This window comes from Suncus etruscus, chromosome 3 (assembly GCF_024139225.1).
Source record: "Suncus etruscus isolate mSunEtr1 chromosome 3, mSunEtr1.pri.cur, whole genome shotgun sequence".
In the NCBI taxonomy this organism is placed as follows: Eukaryota; Metazoa; Chordata; class Mammalia; order Eulipotyphla; family Soricidae; genus Suncus; species Suncus etruscus.
Genome location: NC_064850.1, coordinates 163,197,947 through 163,223,270, shown reverse-complemented (window position 1 = coordinate 163,223,270; position 25,324 = coordinate 163,197,947). Strand labels below are relative to the sequence as shown.

The following is a 25,324-nucleotide window of genomic DNA, read 5'->3' as shown; positions in this document are numbered from 1 at the left end:
TTACTGAGTGTTCCTCAAGTTCCTGTCACTTATGTTATCCCAGATTATAAATCACACACACAGGATGTAAGAACTTGGTGAGAACAAGATGAAGAGATAGGAGATAAGGCACTTACTAGATTTGATCCTTGGCCCTGTCTAAGGTTCCCTGAGCACTGCCAGGAATAGCCCCAAGCACAGACAAGATAAAAGACCTGAGCACTGCCCTGCTGGGTGTGGTCCAGAATCTCCTTTCCCTGCCTCTCCACATCAACAGTCTCAATGATATCAAGTTATTTGCCCAGATTCTAAAAAGCAGATGTAGGTATTATTTCTAGCTTGCTTATCTTTGTTCTTTTCATCTATTCATCCAGTTTTAAATTTTTCATATTAAAGGAATGTTTAAAAACATTCCTCTATGGTCTGGGGGGCGGCAAACTGACATAATTGCTTCTATGAGCATAAGGAATTCCAGACTAATTCTCTTTGTCGTGTTTATTACTCCTGTAGTTTCTATGAGGCCTGGACCAGTGAAAGCAGTGAGCACGGAGGGAGCATATACTTGCACTGAGCTAGGGTCCTGGCCCGCCATTCTCATCAAAGGATTGACCTACAAAGGGTCTTAAAACTTTCCTCATCCAATAATGTTTGTCTGTAAAAAGGAGTAAATTGGTTAGATTACTACCAAGGTTCCTTCCAGGTGTTTCAAAAGCAATACACCAAGGAAACCCTCTAATTCTCAGTGATTTGCTTCAGTTGTCAGCAGAGGCGGGACAGGATCTCGATGATCCCAGCCCAAGGCTCTGTGTCTGCCCAGGAAGTCTACTCACTTCGGGGACTCCCGGTAAATATAGGTTGTCTGGAATTGAAATCTTGATTAATACAACTTGAATTATTTTCAAACTAGCAGATGCAAGTTTTCCAGAGATTTTGACCCAATAACCTGCTGATGAAAATGGTGCAAAGAGGAGCCATGAAAAGCATCTCTTCAAAGGACACCCTATTTCCTGTTTCATTCCTACTATCTTCTACTAGTGCTCAGGGCTTACTCCTGGTTCAGTGTTCAGAGATCACCTGGCACTCAGGTATGTATGATGCTGGAGATTAAACTCAGGTTGACTGTGTGCAAAGCAAATGCCCTATCTGATATACCATCTTTCTGGCTCTTACACTTAGCTTTTTTGAAAAACTACTCCACCTAGATTTTAAGTTCTAAGAACTGTTGTATTTACATTTACATTCATATTACTAAGTTTCATTTAACTTTTTATATTGAAGTAATTTGTGAAACATTATATGAATTTCAAATGTGTACCAGGAGAAATCAACCTGTATGTATGCTTCATTAATTTCGCCACTATAAGTCTGATGCTATTCCTCACCCTACAGTTAGTTCCTGTTATCCTGATCCTTGCCTTTTCCCCATTCTTCTGAGAACCAAATGTATTTATTTATTTATTTATTTTTGGGTTTTGGGTCATACCCAGCGGCACTCAGGGGTTACTAGTGGCTCTGTGCTCAGATATTCCTCCTGGCAGGCAAAGGACCATAGGGGGTGCCGGGATTCAAACCACCATTTATCCGGGATCTGCTGCGTACAGGGCAAATGCCCTGCCTCTGTTGCTATCTCTCCAGCCCCCTAAATGTATTTTTATAGTTCAAATTTTAATTTTTTTATTTAATTCATCTATTTGCTATATTTATATCACAATTAGTGAAATAATAGTTTATATCTTTCTCTGACTCAATTATCTAAGTATAACACTCTCTATGTTATATGTATGTTATTGAAAATAACAAGTTCTATGTATGTTATTGAAAATGACAAGATTTCATCTTTTTATAACTGAATAACATTCTATTCCACAGTTGATAGGCACTTAGTTGTTTCCTGTTCTTGGCTATTGTAAATAATATGGCAATGAACATGGGAGTGCATGTATCTCTTTTAATTAATATTTGGTAGGTTTTTTTAAGTAAATATCCATAGTGTAAATCCCTCGCTTTTAGGAAAGAAGTTAATGTATACTAGAAATAAATACATGCGTACAGAATGAATGACAAACTCAACCATCTTTATGTCTCAGACTAAGTGTGAGGGTTCAACTCAAATGCTATATTCACATTTCTTTTTCTTCCAGACCCCTATATTATTCTACTATTTCTCCCATGAAAAAGTATAAACTATGATGTTTCATTATCTATACTTCATTATAGGTCTATGTAAACCCTACCATTTCTAGAACATACTCAATAACTGATATAGAATGAACACTCCATTTATACAAATTTCAAATCACTTAGTATAGTTCTTTACATAGATCAAACATTCAATACTAAATAAGTTAAATGCTCCTTCTCATACAGTGATGTGTACACCCTTGAACTGAAAATGTCTGTAAAATAGTCTTACGGTTTTAGGAAAAATAATGGCAAGGTAGATTAAAAGTCAGAAATGGACTTTTTTTGGAGGGGATGGTTTTTGGGCCACACCCGGTGATGCACAGAAGTTAATCCTGGCTATGCGCTCAGGAATCGCTCCTGGTTGGGGGGACCATATGGGACTCCAAAGATAGAACCAGATTCATCCTGAATTGGCTGCATGCAAAGCAAATGCCCTGCTACTGTGCTATAAGTCATTTTCTTAAATAATAATCCCACTTCGGGATTTTTGTCCTAAGAAATAGTTTGATCCCCAGAACCACATGGTCCCCAGAATATCTCCAGAAGGTTCCCGAGCACTTCTGGGATAAAGCTGGTGATCTCCAGCACTGCAGAACTTAAGTGGAACCACATTCTCGGGTTCCTTTATAAAACTAAACTGCCTGGATAGTCAGAATTTCCAGGAGCATCCTCCAGATTCTGAAACACCACTGGGAACATGCTTCCACCCAACCAAAACATCTAGCAATATCAAACTGAACCAAGCATATAAATATATGATTCTACTATAATGACAGTTCTATTTTCAGGAGGACTCATGAAGGTTGTTAATATTTGGCATTAGTCTCAAAGTTTACATAAACTTTGATATCCAATATAAAAAAATGGAGATACTTAAGGGAAAAGCAAATAGACAAAACTTTCAAAAATTATTTAGAGATGGGGTGATGGGTGATTCTTTTTCATAATTTTTCTTTATTTTATTTCATAAAAGACTGATCAATCAACCTTTTCTACTGTCACTATATTTCTCATGGACAGTTATTTAGTGAGGACCAAAGCAAAAACATTCAATTTACTAAGAGCTAATACTTCAAAATTGAACTCTAGATTCAGGTGACATTATCTTGTGTTATGAGCTATGATCACAGACCATTTACTTTATTTAGAGTGTCACGTGTAGGCTAAAATATAATCCAAATGAAAATGCTTTTGAGAATGAAAGGGAAATGCTAATATTGCACTCCAAGACAAAGGAAGTAAAGCAGGACTGTGCTGGACATCAAAAATAGGAGCCCCCTACTGGACACACACACACACACACACACACACACACACACACACACACACACACACACACACACACACACACACACACACACCCAAAACCCTTAAACCTGCAAAATTCACTCATTTTCTTTTTTTTTTATTTTTTTTAATTTTATTATAAATACCTTGATTACATAATTCACTCATTTTCTAAAAATCAAAGCAACTCCTTAAAATTCTACCTTTTAGGTGAAAAATTTCATTTTATTGTTTTTCTAATAATTTCCTTCAAAATGATCACTGCCATAACACTTACGAAAACTCACAAATTTGGCATACAATTAATTGATTTGAGCTTTAAATCTTTCCCAGTATGGTTTAAGATGGAATTTTCTGAAGTTATCATTCCAGAACAATGAAAAAAGAAGACACATACATTCCAAGCCCACAGACCTTTCTCCACACCCTGTTAAAACTTTGGTGCTGTGGGGGGAAATAAATGTTTAAGGAAAATAAAGATCTTTACATTTTGTGAGGCATGTGGACAATAGCCCATAGCTTTAAAAACCACTCTAGATGGCTTTCCAAATATTGCCATCTGGTGGAATTTCAGTTAATTGTTTCTTTGTTCAAGGGAGTGCTTGAAATCTGAGGCAGTATTAGACAGACTGGGAGTATCAGAGGAAGATAACTGAAGGTCAAATGATTCAGTCTCAAACATTCATCTCAAGCTGAAAATTTAACTGGCAGTTTCTTTAGCTTTTTCCAAACATATTCATTTTATATAATAAAATCAGTAGAGATGTTGACTTTTAACAAGATCAGATAAAAGTCACTCACAAAAAGTTGGAAATGACATGAGGTCATTTGATTATTTTGATAGTTTCTCTCCATTATCAGCAATAAGACCTCCAACATTAAAATTTAACCAGCTTGAACACTTATTGAGAAATTGCTGAGGGCAGTTTAATTAGTTCTCTAATTCACAGGCGGGAAATGGAATAATTTGAAAAGATTAGAAATACTTTAATGGTGGTATTTTTGCTAAATATCCACATCAATTGGAGAATTGTACTTTGAAAGTAAATTTATTATAAATGTGTTAATATGCATTTAATTGAATATGTTAATAAATATTAATTTAATTTTAAATCTTACCTTGAGCATCCAGGCTTTTCTCCTGGTTGTCGAGATGAGTGGCTTCTCTGAGAAAAGGGAGCCTGGTATAATAGAATATTAGAAATATTTAATAAAAAGGAAGAGTAAGTAATATATTTTAATATGGGAGCAAGGATTTATAATTTAGCCATTGAGTGTGTACAGCAATGAAAAAAGAAGTGAAAGAAAACACATACAAAGTACCCATATTTAGTTGATTCATCATATGAAATTAATTCAGTAAAAACAACAATATATTAGGATTCTTAATCTATATCATTAGAACAATTTTTAGGATTCTTTTATTCACTGAAAGGTAGTATAGTTAGTGTGATGTCAGTCTTTTTTTTGTTGTTGTTTTTTTGTTTTTTTTGTTTTTGGGCCACACCCGGCATTGCTCAGGGATTACTCCTGGCTGTCTGCTCAGAAATAGCTCCTGGCAGGCACGGGGGACCATATGGGACACTGGGATTCGAACCAACCACCTTTGGTCCTGGATCGGCTGCTTGCAAGGCAAATGCCGCTGTGCTATCTCTCCGGGACCTGTCTTAAATATTTCTTTTTAAAAATCTCTTTCCCCTAATAAGTTGAGGTCATGAGAATCATGTAGTGGAAGATTCTATTGAAAGCAAGATCTCTCTCTTGACAGGTAGCAAATGCTAACTTTGATTAAAATACTGACTTCTTCAAATTGAGATAAAGTTACAGATTATTTTTATCAACAGGCTTATTATGACAGTCAAAAATTTTCGAATTTTTAACATTATGTATTCTGCAAATAATGTCACGATCCAGTTTCAAAATATATACATAAAAATAATACTACTTTTTCTTCTTTTTTTAATATAATTTTTATTTTGATTGTAGTGGTTTACATATTGTTGACAATAATATTACAGGTTTACATTTACATAAAATCAGGGGAGTTCCCATCACCGATTTGTCCTCCCTACACCTCCATGTTCGTCCTACCTCCCATATCCTCCTCCCTCACCCCCAGGGCTGCGAGAAATTGTGGTCCCCTCTGTACCTAGCTTACTACTTAGTGGTCTTGGTGTTCCCTTAGTAGTCTTGGTGTTCCCTTATTTCCCCCTCTAACTGGGAGGAAGGACTAGATAGTTCAAGTTATGCAGTTTTATTTGAAGAAGAGAAAAGTAATAAACTGGGGTAAAAGTCTAATACGCCGAAAATGGGCGGAATCCTTCTAGAGGCTCTCATCGCCGGTTTGAGAGATGAAGGAGAAAAAGAAGGTGAAACACCCCAACAGTACAAAAAGAAGTGTCAAGTAATAATTTACTTTTTTAATATAAATTAATAGTTATCTTCAAATCAAGGTCTGATGAAATGATAAACAAGTTCATAGACAGTAAAGAACAGATCTAAATGTAAAGGCTGAAAGATATGTGAGCTCCAGGTCTTAAGAGTGCAAAAGCATCGCTTCTCGGCCTTTTGGCTAAGATCAAGTGTAGTATCTGTTCTTATCAGTTTAATATCTGATACGTCGTCTATCCGACGACAATATATTAAATGGATTTTTGGCACTAGGAACTGGAATAGGAGCTTGCTCCGTCCATTCCACGCATCGACCTGGTATTGCAGTACCTCCAGGAACGGTGCACCAAAAAAAAAAAAAAAAAAAAAAAAAAGAGTGCAAAAGCAGGGTTTAGGTGAATAATTGGAAGACTACTTGTGACTCAACCAATATTGCTAAAAGAGACTGTGAGGACTATGTGTATGAACTGTATGTAGCTCTCTTCCCACCACTCAAAGAGGAAATTAGGAACATCCTCCATCCACCTTGCATCTCAGCTTCATTTTGTTCATCGCTCACCTGTGCTTGCTATATATGATCATTTCACAAATGCCTCTTATATTTATTTAGTTTAAAACAGTTTAAGAATATAAATTGGAGGTAAATCCAATCAAGTAATTCATATTGACATAGTTCTCAAGACATTGCTGGAAGAAAGATTATTACTAGCAAAGAGAGGAAGAAACATTTCACACTACTTTACCTATAAGGGAAGGAGAAGATGCTATCTGACGGGGGGTGGGGGGGGGGAAAGGCAAAGAAAATGTTAAGTATTGAGAGAATAAAAGTAAGATGAGAACTGGATTTTTATTTTATTAGTCAATAAGGAAAGTAAAATTGTTTATACAATTTGTCTTGTTTAAAAAAATAAAATATTTTGGGTCAGAGAGCTAGTCCAGCAGCTGAGGTGCGTGCCTTGCAAGCTCATATAGGAGCTCAATTTCCAGTTTTTTGAGGAATTTCCATATGGTTTTCCATAAAGGCTGGACTAGAAGGCATTCCTGTCAGCAGTGAATGAGAGTTCCTTTCTCTCCACATCCTCTCCAGCATTGATTATTCTTGTTCTTTGTGATATGTGCCAGTCTCTCTGTGGTGTGAGATGGTGCCTCATTGTTTTGATTTACATCCCTGATAATAAGTGATGTGGAACATTTTTTTCATGTGCCTTTTGGCCATTTGTATTTCTTCTTTGAGAAGTTGTTCATTTCTTCTCCCCATTTTTTTGATGGGGTTAAATGTTTTTTGTTTTTTCTTGTTAAGTTCTGTCAGTACCTTGTATATCTTTGATATTAACCCTTTTCTGATGGGTATTGGGTGAATAGCTTCTCCCATTCTGTGGGTGGCTTTTGTATCCTAGGCACTATTTCCTTTGAGGTGCTGAAGCTTCTCAGCTTAATATAGTCCCATCTGTTATCTCTGCTTCCACTTGTTTGGAGAGAGTTATTTCATTCTTAAAGATGCCTTTAGTCTCAATATGATGGAGTGTCATACCTACACGTTGTTTTATATACCTTATAGTTTGAGGTCTGATGTCAAGGTCTTTAATCTATTTGGATTTGACCTTTGTGCATGGTGTTAGATGGAGATCTGAGTTCACTTTTTTGCAACTGGCTGACCAGTTCTTTCAATACCACTTGTTGAAGAGGCTTTCCTTGCTCCATTTTGCATTTATTGCCCCTTTATCAAAGATTAGTTGATTATATGCCTGAGGAACATTTTCTGAACACTCAAGTCTATTCCACTGATCTGATGGTCTGTCTTCATTCCCGTAGCATGTTGTTTTAATGACTATAGGTTTGTAATACAGTTTAAAGTTGGGGAACATGATGCCTCCCATATTCCTTTTCCCAAGGATTGCTCTAGCTATTAGTGGGTGTTTATTGCTCCAAATGAATTTTAGGAATGTTTGTTCCACTTCTTTGAAGAATTTCATGGGTATCCTTAGAGGGATTGCATTAAATCTGTACAATGCTTTGGGGAGTATTGCCATTTTACTGATGTTAATCCTCCCAGTCCATGAGCAGTGTATGTGTCTCCATTTTTGTGTGTCCTCTTTTATTTCTTGAAGTAGGGTTTTGTAGCTTTCTTTGTATAGGTCCATCACCTCTTTGGTTAAGTTGACTCCAAGGTATTTGAATTTGTGTGATACTAATGTAAATGGGATTGTTTTAATGTCCATTTCTTCTATATCATTATTGGTGTATAAGAAGACATTAATTTTTGCGTGTTAATTTTGTAGCCTGCCACATTGCTATATGAATCTATTGTTTCTAGAAGCTTTTTGGTAGAGTCTTTAGGGTTTTCTAAATATAGTATCATGTCATCTGCAAACAGTGAGAGCTTGGTTTCTTCCTGCCCTTGATGTCTTTGTCTTGCCTAGTCACTATAGTAAAAATTTCCAACACTATATTGAACAGGAACAGTGAGAGAGGGCAGCCTTATCTTGTACCTGATTTTAGGGGAAAGGCTTTTAGTTTATCTCCATTGAGAATAATATTTGCCATTGGCTTGTGGTAGATGGCCTTGACTATATTAAGAAAAGTTCCTTTCATTCCCATCTTGATGAGAGTTTTTACTAAGAATGGGTGTTGAACCTTGTCTAATGCTGTCTCTGTATCTTTTTAATGACCACGTGGTTTTTATTTTTCTTTTTGTTAACATGGTGGATTATGTTGATTTATTTACGTATCTTAAACCATCCTTGCATTCCTGGGAATCCTACTTGGTTGTGGTGTATGACCTTCTTTTTTTTTTTTTTTTTTTTGTATGACCTTCTTGATGAGGCATTGGATTCTATTTGCCAGAATTTTGTTGAGGCATCTGTGTTCATCAGGGATATTGGTCTGTAGTATTCTTTTATTGTAGCATTTCTGTCTGGTTTTGGTATCAAGGTGATGTTAGCTTCATAAAAACTATTTGGGAGTGTTTCTGTTTTTTCAGTTTCATAAAAGAGCATGGAAAGGATTGGCAGTAATTCCTCTTGAAAGGTTTGAAAGAATTCGTTAGTGAATCTATCTGGGCCTGGGTTTTTGTTTTTGGGAAGACTTGATTATTGTTTTAATTTCATTAGGAGTGATGGACCTGTTTATATATGCCAGATCATCTAGGTTTAGATGTGGAAGATTGTAAGAGTCCAAGAATTTATCCATTTCTTCCAGGTTCTCATGTTTTTTTTTTTTTTGGTTGTTTTTTTTGGGGGCCACACCCGGTGTTGCTCAGGGGTTACTCCTGGCTGTCTGCTCAGAAATAGCTCCTGGCAGGCACGGGGGACCATATGGGACACCGGGATTTGAACCAACCACCTTTGGTCTTGGATCGGCTGCTTGCAAGGCAAACGCCACTGTGCTATCTCTCCGGGCCCCCAGGTTCTCATGTTTCATGGCATAGTTTCTCAAAATAGTCTTTGATTACCCTTTGAATCTCTGCAGTATCTGTCATGAGCTCCCCTTTTCATTTCTAGTCCTGTTTATTAAGTTTCTCTCTCTGTTTCTTTGTGAGTTTTGCTAGTGGTTTATCAATCTTGTTTATTTTTTCAAACAACCAGCTTTTTCTTCATTGATCTTTCAGATTGTTTTATTGATTTCCACTTCATTGATTTATGCTCTAAGCTTTATTATTTCCTTTGTTCTACCTGTTTTTTGTTCCTTTTGTTGATCATTTTCTAGTTTTAAAAGCTGAGTCATTAAGCCTTTTGTAAATGATCCTTCTTCCTTTTTGATGTGTACTTGCAAAGCTATAAATTTTCTTCTTAGTACTGCTTTTGCTGTGCCCCACAAATTCTGATAATTTGTGTCTTCATTGTCATTTGTTTCCAGAAATGTTTTGATTTCCTCTTTGATTTAATCTCTGACCCACTGGTTATTAAGTAGTGAGCTGTTTAATTTTCAGGTGTTAAAGTTTTTTTCTGTTTCCCTTTGTGGTTCACTTTCAATTTTAGTGCTTTGTGATCTGAGAAGGTAGTTTGTACAATTTCTATCCTATTGACTTTATGTAGATATGTTTTATGGGCCAGCATGTAGTCTATCCTGGAGAATGACCCATGTGCATTGGAGAAGAATACGTATACAGCTTTCTTGGGATGGAGTGCCATAACATACATACATACATACCTATATATATATGTATGTATATATATGTATGTATATATATATATATATATATATATATATATATATATATATATATTTTGGTTTTTGGGCCACCCCGGCGTTGCTCAGGGGTTATTCCTGACTGTCTGCTCAGAAATAGCTCCTGGCAGGCACGGGGGACCATATGGGACACCGGGATTTGAACCAACCACCTTTGGTCCTGGATCAGCTGCTTGCAAGGCAAACACTACATATATATATATATATATATATATATATATATATATATCTGTCCACTTTCTTCCATTTTTCTTTGCGGAGCTTTTATATTCTTTTTGGGTTTCAGCCTGGTTGACCTATAAAGGGATGACAGGGCAGTGTTGAGGTCTCCCACTATTATTGTGTTGCTGTTGATATCTTTATTTAGATTTGTTAACATTGTATTAAATATGTTGCTGGTCCCTCGGTGGGTGCATATGTGTTTAGAAGTATAATTTTTTCCTATTGAACATATACTTTGATTAGTATGAAATGACCATCTTTGTCCCTATAACTTTTCTGAATCTGAAGTTTGTGTCATCTGATATTAATATGGCCATTCCAGCTTTTTTAAGGGAATTGTTTGCTTGGATGATTTTCCTCCAGTCTTTGATTTTGAATCTAAGTTTGTTCTGACTGTTCAGATGTGTTTCTTGTAGGCAGCAAAATGTTGGATTCAGCTATTTGATCCATTTTGCCATTCTGTGCCACTCATTGACATTGAGAGAGAGAATTGTCATGGGATTTAGTGTCATGGGATTTGGTGTGTAGAGTTTGTTGTGTCTGTTGGTCTTTCTTGTCTTAGAGTAGACCTTTCAGTTTTCCTTTTAAGGCTGGTCTTGAGTCTGTAAAGTTTCTGAGCTGTTTTTTATCTGTGAAACCATGTGTACTTCCTTCAAACCTAAAAGTGAGTCTGGCTGGGTGCAGTACCAGAATAGAATTTTAAACTGAATGTGAAACTGCCATTTTTCTCTCTTTATTTCACTAATACCCAATAGCTACATTATCAGGCAAAATATTGGCCACAATTTAGGAAGCAAGAACATGAACATAAGGTTTCTAGTTTATCTATTATCCAGATAATTAGCCTTTAGAAAAACTCAGGCTTGCCATATTACAATTGACCTTTTCCTATTCTTTTCTTTGACAATAGCCCATTGCTATTTTGTCAACAGCTGCAGTGAATCAGTTCAGAAAAGATGAGATCATTTATTGAGTACCCCATTCAGTCATTTTCCATCTCTACCCAATTGATTCCCCAAAGTCATATTATCACAAATGAAAAAGCTAAGATTCAAAGTAGTTGAATGATATTTCAATATTATATAACAAATATGTGACATATCAGAATGAATTCTGACAGATTCTAGTATGAACTCTCCTCCAGATCAGGTCACCTGGAAAGCAATTCTCTTGCCATAAATTTAATATACCCAGAGAGATTTTATTCTGGCATATATCCAGGATATGTAAGGCACAGCTTTATGATGGTGCTGGGGAAGGGCAAGTCTTCTGTAAGGGGGGAATTAGCAGGTTCCCCATCCCTATCCCTAACCTCTCCTCCCCTGTGTATAGCAGGAATAGGACAGTTACTATTTGGGCTTTTGATATTTAACTTGAACTAGATCATGATATTAAAACAAAATGTTAAACTAAGAAGCTTTTTTTTTTTTTTTTTTTTGGTTTTCGGGCCACACCGGCGTTGCTCAGAGGTTACTCCTGGCTGTCTCCTCAGAAATAGCTCCTGGTAGGCACGGGGGACGATATGGGACACCAGGATTCGAACCAACCACCTTTGGTCCTGGATCGGCTGCTTGCAAGGCAAACACCGCTGTGCTATCTCTTCGGGCCCCAAGAAGCTTTTTTTTAAAGTTAGAAGAAAGGCTTTGGGACCCAGGCCTGACAAAGCATTTTTATTCTTGACATGAAATTCAAGAAAAACTGGATTAATTTGTTTTCGTGGAAATTAACAATTTTTACTCAAATAAAATAGATATAAATCTAAGATATACATTAGGATAAAATATTTGTAGATCATATATCTTAGAAAGGAGTAGTACTTATATAAAAAGAACTAAAAATATCCAGACTAAAAACAAATTCAATTGGAAAATGAAAAAAAGGCATTAAAAGGTATTTTGAAAGAATGTATAGCTAGCATCCAAGGACATTAACATCATTCATTATTAAGTAAATGTGAAAATTACAACTACAATGGAAGATAATATACATTTACTAAATGGAAAATAGGGACATAAAATTCTAAGGGAATGCAAAGAAATAAGAACACTTGTATTGCTTCTGAGAATGCAAATTTGGCATTAGAAACGAACAAAACCATATCCATTGTCCTTGGGGAAATTTCCCCAAAGTAAAATTTCAGTTTATATAGACTTTATTCATAGAAGTAGAAAAACCTCATATATCCTTTAGTAGAAATATCAATGGTTAAACAAACATGCATTCCTTGGAATACTACTTAGCAATTAAAAAAAACTTTTAATACACACAACATTGTGGATGGATCTCCATAGAATTATGCTGTGTGAAACAAAACCAAAAAATTTAATGCTATATGTAAATTACCACACTTGAAATGAGAAAATTATAAAAATAGAGCACAAATGAATGTTTACAAGCAATTAAAAAGTGAAGGATTGTTGGAGGTAAGAGGAGAGACTATTAAATGCAAAATGAGATGTCTTAGTGATAACAAACATGTCTACACTGTCAAATGTATGGGTGTTAATGTTCTAATTATGACACTGAACTGCCAATTTGCAAGATGCTAAGTTAAAGAAAAAATGAATGAAGGATAAATTTGTGTTGATTTTTCAATGACAATTTTTGGGGGACCACATCTGGTTGTGCTCAGGGTTACTTCTGTTTCTGCATTTAGAAATTACTCCCAGCAAGCTCGGGACCATATGAGATGCTAGGGATCAACCTAGTTGGCCGCATACAAGGCAAACGCCATCACTCCTATGCTATCACTCTGGTCCCTTACAACTACATTTTGTTGCATGTTGCCTCAAAATTAAGTTTATTTTTTAAAGAGACTAGAGAGGCCCTGCCAAAGCCATGCCTGCTGCCTTCATCACCCACAATTGCTGTTTTCCTGATGGCCCTGGCTCATCACTGACCCTCTTGATTCCCATTTGAGACACCAGTCTGAATAAACTCTAAGTATTCCAGATCTGGGAATCACGAGGGCATCTTGGAACAAGTGTGGGCACTCCCACCCCTGTATCTTCCATCTTCTGGGAAGCCTGGCAGCTATAATCACACCCACAAATGTACTCGCCATATTCGAACTGGGCAAACTCCATCAACTCACTCTTTTCTTGAAAGAGATGTAAACCAAGCCTTGGCAGATCATGGATACACTGGCTCACATAGAAGAAATCTGGCCATCTTGGGAGAAGAGAATGGACCACGCCCCAACCCTGCCAAAGCCAAGCTTATTGCCCCCATCATCCACAATTGTCATTTCCCCAGTGACTCTTCCTCATCACTGACCCTCTGCAATTCCCTTTGGGGACACCAATCTTACCAAACTTAAGGTATGCTGGTTCTGGGGATAATTTTACCGGGGCTTCTTGGAGTGAGTACAGGCACCCTTCCCCTGTATCTTCCTTCTTCCAGGAGCCCTGACAGCTGGGTCCACAACCCTAAAATTCGTAGTATCAGTAAAAGTGCTGTGAATCTCTGGACAACTTCATTTGTTTAATGCTATCATCCCTATAGAATGACACACCAGTTTAACAGAAAGGACAGCTAATAACAATAGCTCACTACTTGGGGCCGTCGAGATTGCACAGCAGTAGGGCCTTTGCCTTGCACCCGACCAACTCAGGACTGATGGTGGTTTGATTCCGGCATCCCATATGGTCCCCCGAGCCTGCCAGGAGCGATTTCTGAGCGCAGATTCAGGAGTAACCCCTGAGCGCCACTGGGTATGACTCAAATACAAAACAAAAACAAAAACAAAAACAAAAACAAATAGCTTACTAAACCTTCTGTCATCATTCTGCCATCATATTAATGACTTCATTGGAGATACAATAATTTTCACAAATGTGCTTGCTACTGAACTTTTTCTTTTTTCTTTTTTTTAAAACTTTCTTCTCTTTCTTTTTATTTAGTTTTTCTTTGCTTTTTTTTTTCACTTGCTTTCACTTATCTAGAAACAAATGTACTATGATCAACTATTTCAACTACGTGATGCCTATACTTTACATAAATTTTAAAAACGTAAAAGAAAAAGAGACTAGAGAGTGGGGGCCAGAGTCATAGCATAGGGGTAGGGCATTTCCTTTGCATGCTGCTGACCTGGGATGGACTGGGTTTGATGCCCACATCCCATATGGTCCTCTGAGCCTGCCAAGATAGATTTCTGAGTGCAGAGCCAGGAGTAACCTCTGAGTACTGCCACTGGGTGTGTCCCAAAAACTGAAAAAAAAAAAAGAGAGAGAGAGAGCGATAGAGATATACAAGAGTTAAATATTGCCTTGCATATAGCCAACCATTGTTCAATCCCTGGTAAATTATCCCTTGGATTCCCAACTCATTGAGTAGAGTCCTGCAGGCTCCTGAGCATCACCAGGGTGGCTGAAATAATCCTTGGTACTGCAAAATCCAAGCAGCACCATATCTTTAGGCTCTTGCAATGGACCAGTGATCTGATGAGCCAGGGGACTTCCTGAGAAATGTTTGGGAGAATCCCTCCCCCAAACAATAAAACAGAGTCAGGAGATTGGAGAGCAACTAGAATTGAACACAATCCATTCCTTCTTTTATTTTATCACTTCAGAGGAAAATAGAAGCCATGGTGTGTAGGGGGCAAGATGAAGTGAGGGATTTGCTCAAATTTGCACAGATTTCAAAAAAACATCTCACCTGATCTTAGCATTCAAAAGCCACTACCTGCTTTTGTCCAACCTTGCCTAACTTGGAATTTCCTCTGCTCCTTTCCCTCTTCCACAATAGCCTTCCCAGTCCTTCATTACCATTAAAAATATCTATGCAAGGGCCCGGAGAGATAGCACAGTGGCATTTGCCTTGCAAGCAACCGATCCAGGACCAAAGGTGGTTGGTTCGAATCCCGGTGTCCCATATGGTCCCCCGTGCCTGCCAGGAGCTATTTCTGAGCAGACAGCCAGTAGTGTGGCCCAAAAACTAAATATATATATATATATGCAAACACATGAACTTAAAACCAGAAGTGATGGGATTCAGTTGGGTGAAGGGAGCTATAGCTCAAGTAATAGGGCCATACCTAGCATGTGTGAAATGAGGCCTGAATTTAGTCCTAGTCCCCACTCCTCATGACCTACCCTTTCCCCAGTATTATCAATGTGACTACTATTAAAAAAAAAATCAAAAATGACTTTTGTTTGTTTTTGGGTCTACATCTGGAGGTGCTCTGAGGTTACTCCAGGCTCTGCTCTTAGAAATCTCTCCTGGCAGGCTTGGAGGACCATAGGGGATGCCAGGGATCGAATCCAGGTCTGTCCCAGGTAGGCTGCATGCAAGGCAAATGCCCTACCACTGTTCTATCACTTGGGCCCCCAAAGTGACTTTTAAAGATCAGTTTAGAAATGAACTCTCATGAATTTACTTTTTTTTTCCTTCCAAATTGTTGTTTTATAACACAGGGATATAATCTCTTCCTTCCTATTTATCAGTTCTCAGGCAGGTATTCTGTATTCTAATTGGGCCACCCACTCAAAATGGTGATGATAAGTACCAATACCTGTGACCTCCAAGAGAGGAGCTTATTTTACACTGGCAGTGACCACATAGAACATCACTTTTCTCACTTTTAGTTCCAGGCAGCACTTCATAAATGAGTTGCAACAAACCAGTTGCTTTCTCTCTTACTCTTACAAGAGTCATGACCAAAGCCTTAAAGTACGTTGTATGTTTTGATAAATGTCCCTTTTCTCTCATCCCTTAAAAGTTTCAAATCATGGGCCCGGAGAGATAGCACAGCGGCGTTTGCCTTGCAAGCAGCCGATCCAGGACCTAAGGTGGTTGGTTTGAATCCCGGTGTCCCATATGGTCCCCCGGGCCTACCAGGAGCTACTTCTGAGCAGACAGCCAGGAGTAACCCCTGAGCACTGCCGGGTGTGGCCCAAAAGCCAAAAAAAATTTTTTTTTCAAATCATCTTTCTTAGAACAGATCCAGAAGTTTAGCATTCCATGAGTGGGGTACAGAAGCAGAACGTCTGTTCTAACTTGGAAATTCTCCTCCAAATCCTGTTTTCATAAAAACACAGACACCTGAGAAAGATAGCAGAATGAAATGAGGGTTCTAAACATATGTTTAACCATGCTACGCCACTAAAAGTTCTCTTTGCAGTGCTATTTATCTAGCAAGTCAGATTTCTAGTCAACTAAGGATATACTAGATATATCAAGGAGACAGGAATCACTGTCTCCACAACTCCTCATTGCTTTTACAAGAGAACACTGTTAAACTTGGGCTTTCCTCCCAGGAAATATCCTTGAATCTACAGAATGAGCTCCAGACTGAATTCCAAACTCCAGACATCACACAACGTACGCACGCGCATACACACACACACACACATACACACACACACACACACACACACACACACACACACACACACACACTGCTTTGAGATACTGAATCACTCCCTTTCTGCACTATTCTTGTGTGGCAGGTCTATGCTTTCTAGGAGGAAAGCAGCTTGTATTAACAAAAGGTCAGACTACTATTAATCCTCAAACTGATGCTACTGAATATTAGCCTTCCAGTGAGCCCTGCCTTCACCAAGCACCACCTACATTAGTGGCCTCTGGTTGGGCTCAAGGCCATTGGAGGGAGGCACAGACTGCTTATTCAAGGCCCCATGGGACTTACAGGCTCAACTGCCGGGAAGCATATAGCTGAGAACACACCAGGGAAACAGAAAACCAAATGAGATTATATGTCAAGTCAAGGAGATCAAATTACTCTGCATCTTGAGTATTGAGTATGGTATTAGGCATTCCACTCTTTAAGGCAAATGACCAAAGGACATGTCTTCTATACTTAAAGGCTTTTGAAAAATTATAGTTGGTCAATAAAAGTATTTTGGAGGTTCATATTATGAGTGGTAATAATTTAATAAACTGCTTATGGTCATATAATTTGGGCTTCTATAAAAATAAGAGTAAATCCTCAGAAATTGTCTAAAGTGATGGCTATAATAAAATAGACATTCAGTTCTTTTTAGACAAACTAAGTCTCACCCTCTTGCTTTCAAATCCTTTTCATCCATCTGCTACTTCTCATGTGAACCAGAATAAAAATAATTTAAGACTTGCCCTTTCTATTTTAGAATTAAAATATTCGTCATGCTACATGTACAAGGCATCTTTTAAAAAATCTATCAAACTACATGTAAGAAATACCCCAGACAAAATATATATATATCTGTGAAATGCTTTTGATGATTTCTACTTATCCTTTTATCCATTTTAATGAGCTATCCTTGAAAATAGAGTAGTCTGCATAGAAGTGTGTCAGGGAATTCTCCTGCATGTGTTGATAAGGAAATGCAAAAGAATATTTGCAAAGTGAGCAATAATTGGCTGGGGGGAGGCATCAAATTCATATTCAGATCCCAAGGTTCAGAGTTAGCACCATGCATGCCATTGTAGAAATAAATCTTTGCACTGCTTCAAGCATTGTATCTGATTCCTATGACTCTCCATGGAAGGAACATGGCAACATCAAAGTGTAGAATGAGACTGAAGCAGTTTTGTGGCCATGGCAGGAAGGTGGCAGTGACTCTTGGATTTGAGGTTTGCTGTGGCCTTTCCCTCTGAGAAGATGGGTAGCCACTGTCCAACTTCTGTGATTTCTTGTGTAGAAACCTTCTCAAACTAATATTTTTTAAAGAGTCTTTTATAAATACTGGACAGGAATTGCTGAGATATGCAGCAACATTTCCTCCAATTCTGCCAACATGTTTATTCTTTTTTTATTAATTTTTTATTTTTAATTATGAGGACAAAGATGCAAAGAAAGAGGACAAGGTAAAGTTACAGTGGAAGGACAATTACCCATAACAGAATTCTCAGTAGTCCCATTGCTGATATCTTAACTTTAAACTTTCAGCCAAAGAACATTAAGAAAAATAAAACAGAACCCATGTACAATTACTTTGTCCCTCAAGTCACCAGATTGTAGTACATAATATTTCTTAGCAGCACACAAAGCAATCTAAAGACATAAAACTTATGCAACTCCTTAAACATTAAAGGCAAAGTACTTTTTTACATTTCCATGCACATGCATATTAGTTAACCTCAAAAGTTTAAGTGGGTTGTTTTTCTTAAGGATTAGAGTCAAAGGAACACAGTAAAAAAGATGTTAGAGTGGCAATTATTGTTTGCATAGGCCCACCAAAACATGAGGGTCATGGAAAGGAAAAGCCTTGGCCTAAATACAAGGAGACCCTACCCTGAAGTTTCCTGGCATAAGACCAACGCTATAGGCTCCAGGCAAACTAGTTTGTCCAATCCAAGTCATTGTCTGTAGTGCCAATACACTTTTATTTTTCACAGTCTCTGTTGTTGGTATCATGTTTCTGTATTAAAGATCCTGGAATCTGCATATCCTATATTGCGGTCAGGATAATGCAGAGCGTCCTCTTGTTTCACCTCACAATTAAAGGGCAATACAGAGAACCCTGTCCTGTAAGCAGGTCGTTGTTTTTGTCAAGTCTTCTTAGTGTTGAGGGAAGTCTCTTTTGAGCAGTTGATGTCAGAGCTGTGGTAGGGTCTTTCCTGGTAGAGGATTGCTTCCAGGTGTTGTTATAAAAATCCTGGGATGTTTTGTAGATAGCTTCCCTGGTTCAGGGGTGAATGGAGGATGCTCATTCTTCTGAGGCCTGTGCCAGGTCATTATATCAATGTTCAGGGTGTGAGGTCCCATTGCACTACAAGATTTGTGTGTTCCAATCTCTATTAGATAAGAACTTATTTGTATGTATAGTATTTTCCCATTTTAATGTGCCTATGCAAACAAGGAACAATGCCACGTGGCATTATCGGTGCATATGGGGGCAGTAAGAACAAGTCCAACAATCCCCGTGACATGGTTCAATCATAAACATTAAACTGAGGGACTCTTCCACCAAAATTCCTTATTGAATAGCTCACAAAGAGAAGACAAGATAAAAAATGGGTAGAATCTTCACGGTAAAAGAATATTTAGAAAGAGTTTTAGCTGTTAAAGAAAATACACATAAAATATTCAGAAGACATATGTGTCCATTTTATGTCTTTTGAAATAGTTGGGAGTTGTTAAATCCAATGCACGACTTTGGTCTGTGATTAGAACTGTGTAGTACTGAAGTTAAATAGGGTAATTGTGAGGTACTGATGGTTGGGGGTGAGAGAGTTAAGGAGTAATAATGAGCTTTGTAGGGGTGTGCAAAAGAGCAGAATCTGTTGGGGCAGGAGGTCGGTCTTGGTGCCTAACAAATGAAAGAACTGTGGGTAAAGAGGGTTAATTAAGGGGAAGATAATGAATCTGGATTGGGAGATGAGGGAGTAGAAGGGGCTCTGGTGTGGAGGAGGGGAAATATATCAGAGGGGCTATATACATTGGATAGATGAATTGTTTATGGATTAGGCTTGGCAGTCTGAGAGGACCACTGTATAAGAAGTCACGTCTATATATACTCTGATTTTAGAGACCTATTTGAATATTATCCTCCAAATCTAGGGAATTCCATTTTTTCCCCTAAAAACAGTCGAGAATTAAGAATATTTTTGGGTGTTGTTAAAAAGTATATATGTCACGTAGGCACAAGCCCACGCACTTTTGAAAATGAATAATAGTAAGAAGAGAACCCCTGAATGGGGTCTAGTCTGGCGTGGGGGATCTCAGTCCCCTGGACTAAGTGGTCAGCCCAGGGGGCCTATAACATGTTTTTTCATAAGTCTCTGTGAACCTCTCTGGCAGTGAAGCAAATTACCACCATCAACCACTGTGGGGTCTGCCTTACAGAGGAATCCACTTACAATCTGGGACTTAGAGCAGCAACTGAATTTCAATTATGCTAAATTTCCACCTACTGTACAGTCAGAGATTAAATACTTAGATGTGGAAAATCATCCTATTATGAGAAACAAATCCAGGTAAAAACATCCAATTTGAAAAAAGCTTTCTTTAAGCCCTGTATTTCCATAATTACATAGAGCTATAGCTCTTAATTTTACAAAGTTCTTTCTCATAGAACATAGGTTTGAGCTGCCAAAATTCTTTTGCTATTTTCTCTGGAAGTTGAATTTTGCCTTTTTATCTAGAAGCTTTTTTTTTTTTTTTTTTTTTTTTTTTTTGCTGTTACCCATTTTTTCTCCCTTAGCATCTTCTATCTGGTATTGAGAGCCAGAGTAAATCCCTGGTTGTTTTTCAATTCCCTCTCCCCATCACCATCTCTCTTAACTCTGCCCACAGGAATCTTTCAGACTTTCTCCCTGGTTGTCCCATTCTCATCCCTTAAAGAATGAAATGCTAAAGAATAATATTTTTGTCTGTTATAATAGCTGGCCTTTGGAGAGTAATAATGCAATATCAATTTATATCCCCATTGCATTAAGAATGCCATATTTAATCCAACTGAGTAAACAGGCGTCAGAGAACTCTTATGTGCCTGGATCATGTGGAGAGATAGTGATACAAAAATAAGTAGCATGGGTCTTGCTTTCCTCCATCACCATAACATTATGAAACAAAAAGGGCCATTATGGACCGAGAGATAGCATGGAGGGTAGGGCATTTGCCCTGCATGTAGAAGGACGGCGGTTCAAATCCCGCATCCCATATGGTCCCCCGAGGCTGCCAGAAGCGATTTCTGAGCATACAGCCAGGAGTAACACCTGAGTGCTGCTAGGTGTGACCCAAAAACCAAAATAAAGGTGGGGCATTAATCCTAATTTTTAGGAAATATTGAGACCCAAGGAGATTGTTTATTGTAGATCACACATCTGTTGACATACAGATTTGCATCCCAAAACTGTGGGCCTCTGAGTTTTCAGTTAGAGGGCATCCTTCCCCTATTCTACATTTCCACCTCCTTTCTTCATTTTTATTTTCTTATGTTGAACTTTCTTTGAAAATTATTTTGAAATATCTTATATCATGAAGGGTGGCAGTTCTGGGCCACACCACGCAGTGTTCATGCTTTACTCCTGGTGCTGTGCTCAGGAATCACTCAGAGGTGAGTTAGGGGACCATATGTAGTGCAAGTGATTAAACCAGAGTTGGCTATGGGCCAGCTAAATGCCTTAACCCCTGTAATATCTCTTTGGCTTTATAAATTAATTTTATTTATTTACTCATTGACTACACCCAGCAATGACTCTGTGCTCAAATATCATTCCTAGTGGTATAGGGGATATGGGATACTGGAAATTAAACCTGGGTTGACCACAAGGCAAGCATCCTACCTATTTGTACCATCTCTCTGGCCTCTTGTGTATTAATTTTAGAGCAACAGGGCACAGAATATTAATCTCTATATCTTTTTATCAAGGCACTGTTACAAAATTGTTTATAATGTATATTTATAATGTACAGTATAGATTTATAATGTATAATTTTATATTACAAACAGGCATACAATCTTCAAACACTGAGCTTACTACCAGTGTGAACTTGCTCCCACCAATATCCCCAGGTTGCCTCCTGTCTCCCAGCCAATATCTTTATCATGCATATTTTAAAGTTTGACTATTATAGTTTGGGACACATGCTTAGAGTATTGTTGATTCTGTGGTTTGAAATAAAGTTCGTATTCATTTGAACACATATGAATACAAGTAGCAGCTGTCACTTACATGTAGTTAATATGCAGCAGCTGCTGTGCTAAATGAGCTGTTAATGCATCAGCTCATTTACTGCCCCCCCAATCCTACAAGAAGTACTGATTTTTATTCTTATTTTATTAGATACAGAGCTGAGACTTGTGGCAAGACTAGGGTTTAAATTTAGATGTTTAGACAATTTGGAACTCTTGTGTGCCATCTTATATGCCTATTATGTCCCAGGCAAAGTGCAGTGCTGGGGTTCTAAGGATAATATATATAGCAGTCTTGGGACCTTGAATAGACATTCAAAATTGCTTCACCATGCTTTGAATGCAGTGGTATTGAAAGGGAAAGTGAACAAAAGGGGAAAATTCGTGAGTATTGTTTTTCTGATAGTAGGTGGAGTTTGAAAAGAGTTGCCTATGAATCTTGTGAAAATGCAGGTTATTCTTCAATGTATGTGCAGAGGGTCTATGATTCTGCCTTTTTTTTTTTTTTTTGGTGGTTTTTGGGTCACACCTGGCAGTGCTCAGGGGTTATTCCTGGCTCCAGGCCCAGAAATTGCTCCTGGCAGGCACGGGGGACCATATGGGGCGCCGGGATTCGAACCGATGACCTCCTGCATGAAAGGCAAACGCCTTACCTCCATGCTATCTCTCCGGCCCCATGATTCTGCCTTTCCAGATATCTAGGAGCTACTGATGTTGTGGGCTTAGGAATTACACTCTGAGTGGCAATGTGTACCACCGCTGAGCCTTAGGACTCTTTCTATGTTTTCTCTATGGCCATTTATTCTGCACTTAGGCTGTTCATTCAGATGGTTCAAATAGAAATATACTAGTACATAGTTCAGACTTTACTACCAAGGCTATTGAAAACAAGAATGAGGTAAAGTGCACCTCTGGGAAACAGTATTTTTCTCTTTTCTTCACATCGCTAATTCTCCAAAGGTCACTCACCCAGAGCTTCATGTCTTTAGGGAAAGTTTTTTTTTTTTCCCAAGACCTTGAGTACTGCTACATATAGAATAGTCTAGCTATTTTAAGTGTCCATATAAAAGAAAAATACTTTTGCTCATCATTTAAATTATTAAATGATTAATTTGAATATATTTTCCTTGTCAACTGAATATGATTTAGAAGGTCTGGAAATACAGACAGAGTCAATCAAGTCTAGATAAATGAGAGTGTCTCTTATCTCTGTGGCTTTTGTGGGGCCCCAGGCTTTCTTTGAAGCCTATCACTGGTTCATCAGAGTTCTGGTTGATTTTTCTCAGCAGATCTCAATTTGAATGCCAACTTTTTTAGAATAAAAGGACCAGGGAAAACAAGTTTGAATAATAATAATAAAAGTAAAAAAATTTATAACACAAGTCTAATTTTCCTGTTAATTTTTATATAAAATATAGTTCTATGTAGTGTTAAATAATTAAGGATGGGGCTGGATGGCGATGGATGGAGGTGGATTTCTCTGTCTGCCATCCCAGGCCACGTGGCTCAGCAACCCCCATGCACCCGGCGGGTTCCAGGCCCAGGTAATCGGCGTAATCAAGACTCACTCACAGGCAGGCATTAGGAACCATCAGCTTTATTCATGCCCTAGCCACCACGTGTGTGTGGCCTATCTCATAACCTTTTAAGCATTCAGCCATTCCAGGCTACCCTGCGTCTAAACTCTTTCAGCCATCTTCCTCAGAGTGCCCAGCATGGCCAAAAGGCAAAAACCCTTAATCCCCTGGCTTCTGGGTTTATTTACCTATTCCAAGACCCCTCCCAGGAATGGGCCGGGTCTTGCAGGTAAAGTCACACCTATTATCCGGTTCCCAAGACCCCTCCCAGAAATGGGTGGGTCTCAGATAAGTACCCTACAGTTCTAGACTAGGTCTAGATAATATAGTTATAGACTAGGTCCATAATCCTGCTTTATTCACGTCTTCCATTAGCTCAACCAGGTTAAGATATGTGAATTCTTTTTCAGCCAAGGCCAAATGCTGGAAAGACCACCCAATGTCAACAGCCAGTTGCAAAGGAAAAGCGAAACCAAGAAGTCTTTAAGTAGGTCTTTTCCACAACAGAAATATCTCCACAACAGGAAGTTACACTACTCTCATATGTCAAGAAGCTACACTGACACTGTATAATAACATAAAGAAATGGAATTTTGAATAGTGTGACCACTTCTCTATTTCCATACGCAAAGCTCAATGTGCTACAGACTGTCAAAACAATTTTCTTCTTGTTTAAAACAAATAAAAGGCAAAATATGTATGAATTTCTCAAAGGAAAATACAATTTCCCATTGTATTTTTTATTATTTTTTATGCTAAGAAAGCTTAGGGGTTATTTTCTGGCAAAAGGATAGGTAAGATACCTTCCTTAGAATGATGAAACTAGAGGCCACTAATTAAGTTGTTTTGGATTCCACTTTAAGTAGAGCTGGGATAGTAACCAGGTCCCTCAACAATCAGTTGAAATGGGCTTGTTGCACATGAATTAGAAACAATAAGGAGGTTTATCCACTGGCAATCATTTTTAGAGATCACTTTTAATAATAAAGAGTATTGGGGCAGGAGCACTAGCGCAGCGGAAGGGTGTTTGCCTTGCACGTGGCTGACCCAAGGGGACCACAGTTAGATCCCCGGCATCCCATATCCTCCTCCAACCCATGAGTGATTTCTGAGCACATAGCCAGGAGTAACCCCTGCGCATCACCGGGTGTGGCCCCAAACCCAAACCCAAATCAATCAAAAATTAATAATAATAATAATACTAAGGAGTATTGTGAAAGTGTTTATCTTTCCTCATGATTTCTTTTCAATTTTTTGGTAACTGTGGCTGCTTTCTCCTTTTCTATTCTCACTTATATCTATCACTTCATTTCCAATTCTTTATAACTAAAATCAATTTGCTCTTCTAGTTTATATTATTAATAGAACCTCTATACATGGTATTAACATATTAATAGAATTTCTCAAATAGAGAAATACAAAAGTTTTTCAATGAAAGCCATATAAAATTGGATCTTTAAAACCTAAATTCATGGATCAAATAGAACAAAGGGCAAGGCACTTGACTTGCATGAGCCTGACTTAAGTTCAAATCATGGCACCAACTATGGTTTTCCAAGCCCCAGAAGGAGTTATTCCTGAACCAGGAGTAAGAGCCAGGAGGAAGCCCTGAACACAGCTGTGTGTGATCTCAAAATAAAAAAACCCAAAAGTAATGAACAATTTAACAACATTTTAAAACAAACTAAAAATTTGAACAATGTAAGATTCTAAAGCTTTTAGATTCTAAAAGCACCCCTTAAAATGCTACCAAGCCTTACAAAAATATTATTGAATATTTCCACTGGGATGGGTCACCAATCCTATGGAAAATTATGACTCAAATGGACTTAAGCTTGAGATTATAGTGTATAGAGCAAAACCATCTTGTTTGGTTCATCTGCGTCCGATTGCTCAACAAACCACATTAAGTGG

The 25,324-nt window shown here is 38.0% G+C and overlaps 1 protein-coding gene and 1 non-coding gene across 2 annotated transcripts in view; one reads left to right on the top strand and one right to left on the bottom strand.

Annotated features, from left to right (window-relative positions):
* MAPRE2 (microtubule associated protein RP/EB family member 2) overlaps window positions 1–25,324 on the bottom strand; it is a 198,004-nt gene that overhangs the window by 160,791 nt on the left and 11,889 nt on the right. Inside the window, exon 2 of the mRNA XM_049769713.1 lies at window positions 4,570–4,631. Within this exon, the coding sequence (XP_049625670.1) occupies window positions 4,570–4,631 (62 nt within the window). The remainder of the gene's footprint in view (window positions 1–4,569; window positions 4,632–25,324) is intronic.
* On the top strand, window positions 6,003–6,193 carry LOC126005384 (U2 spliceosomal RNA). Its single transcript, XR_007494492.1, has one exon. It is a non-coding gene; the product is annotated as a U2 spliceosomal RNA (small nuclear RNA).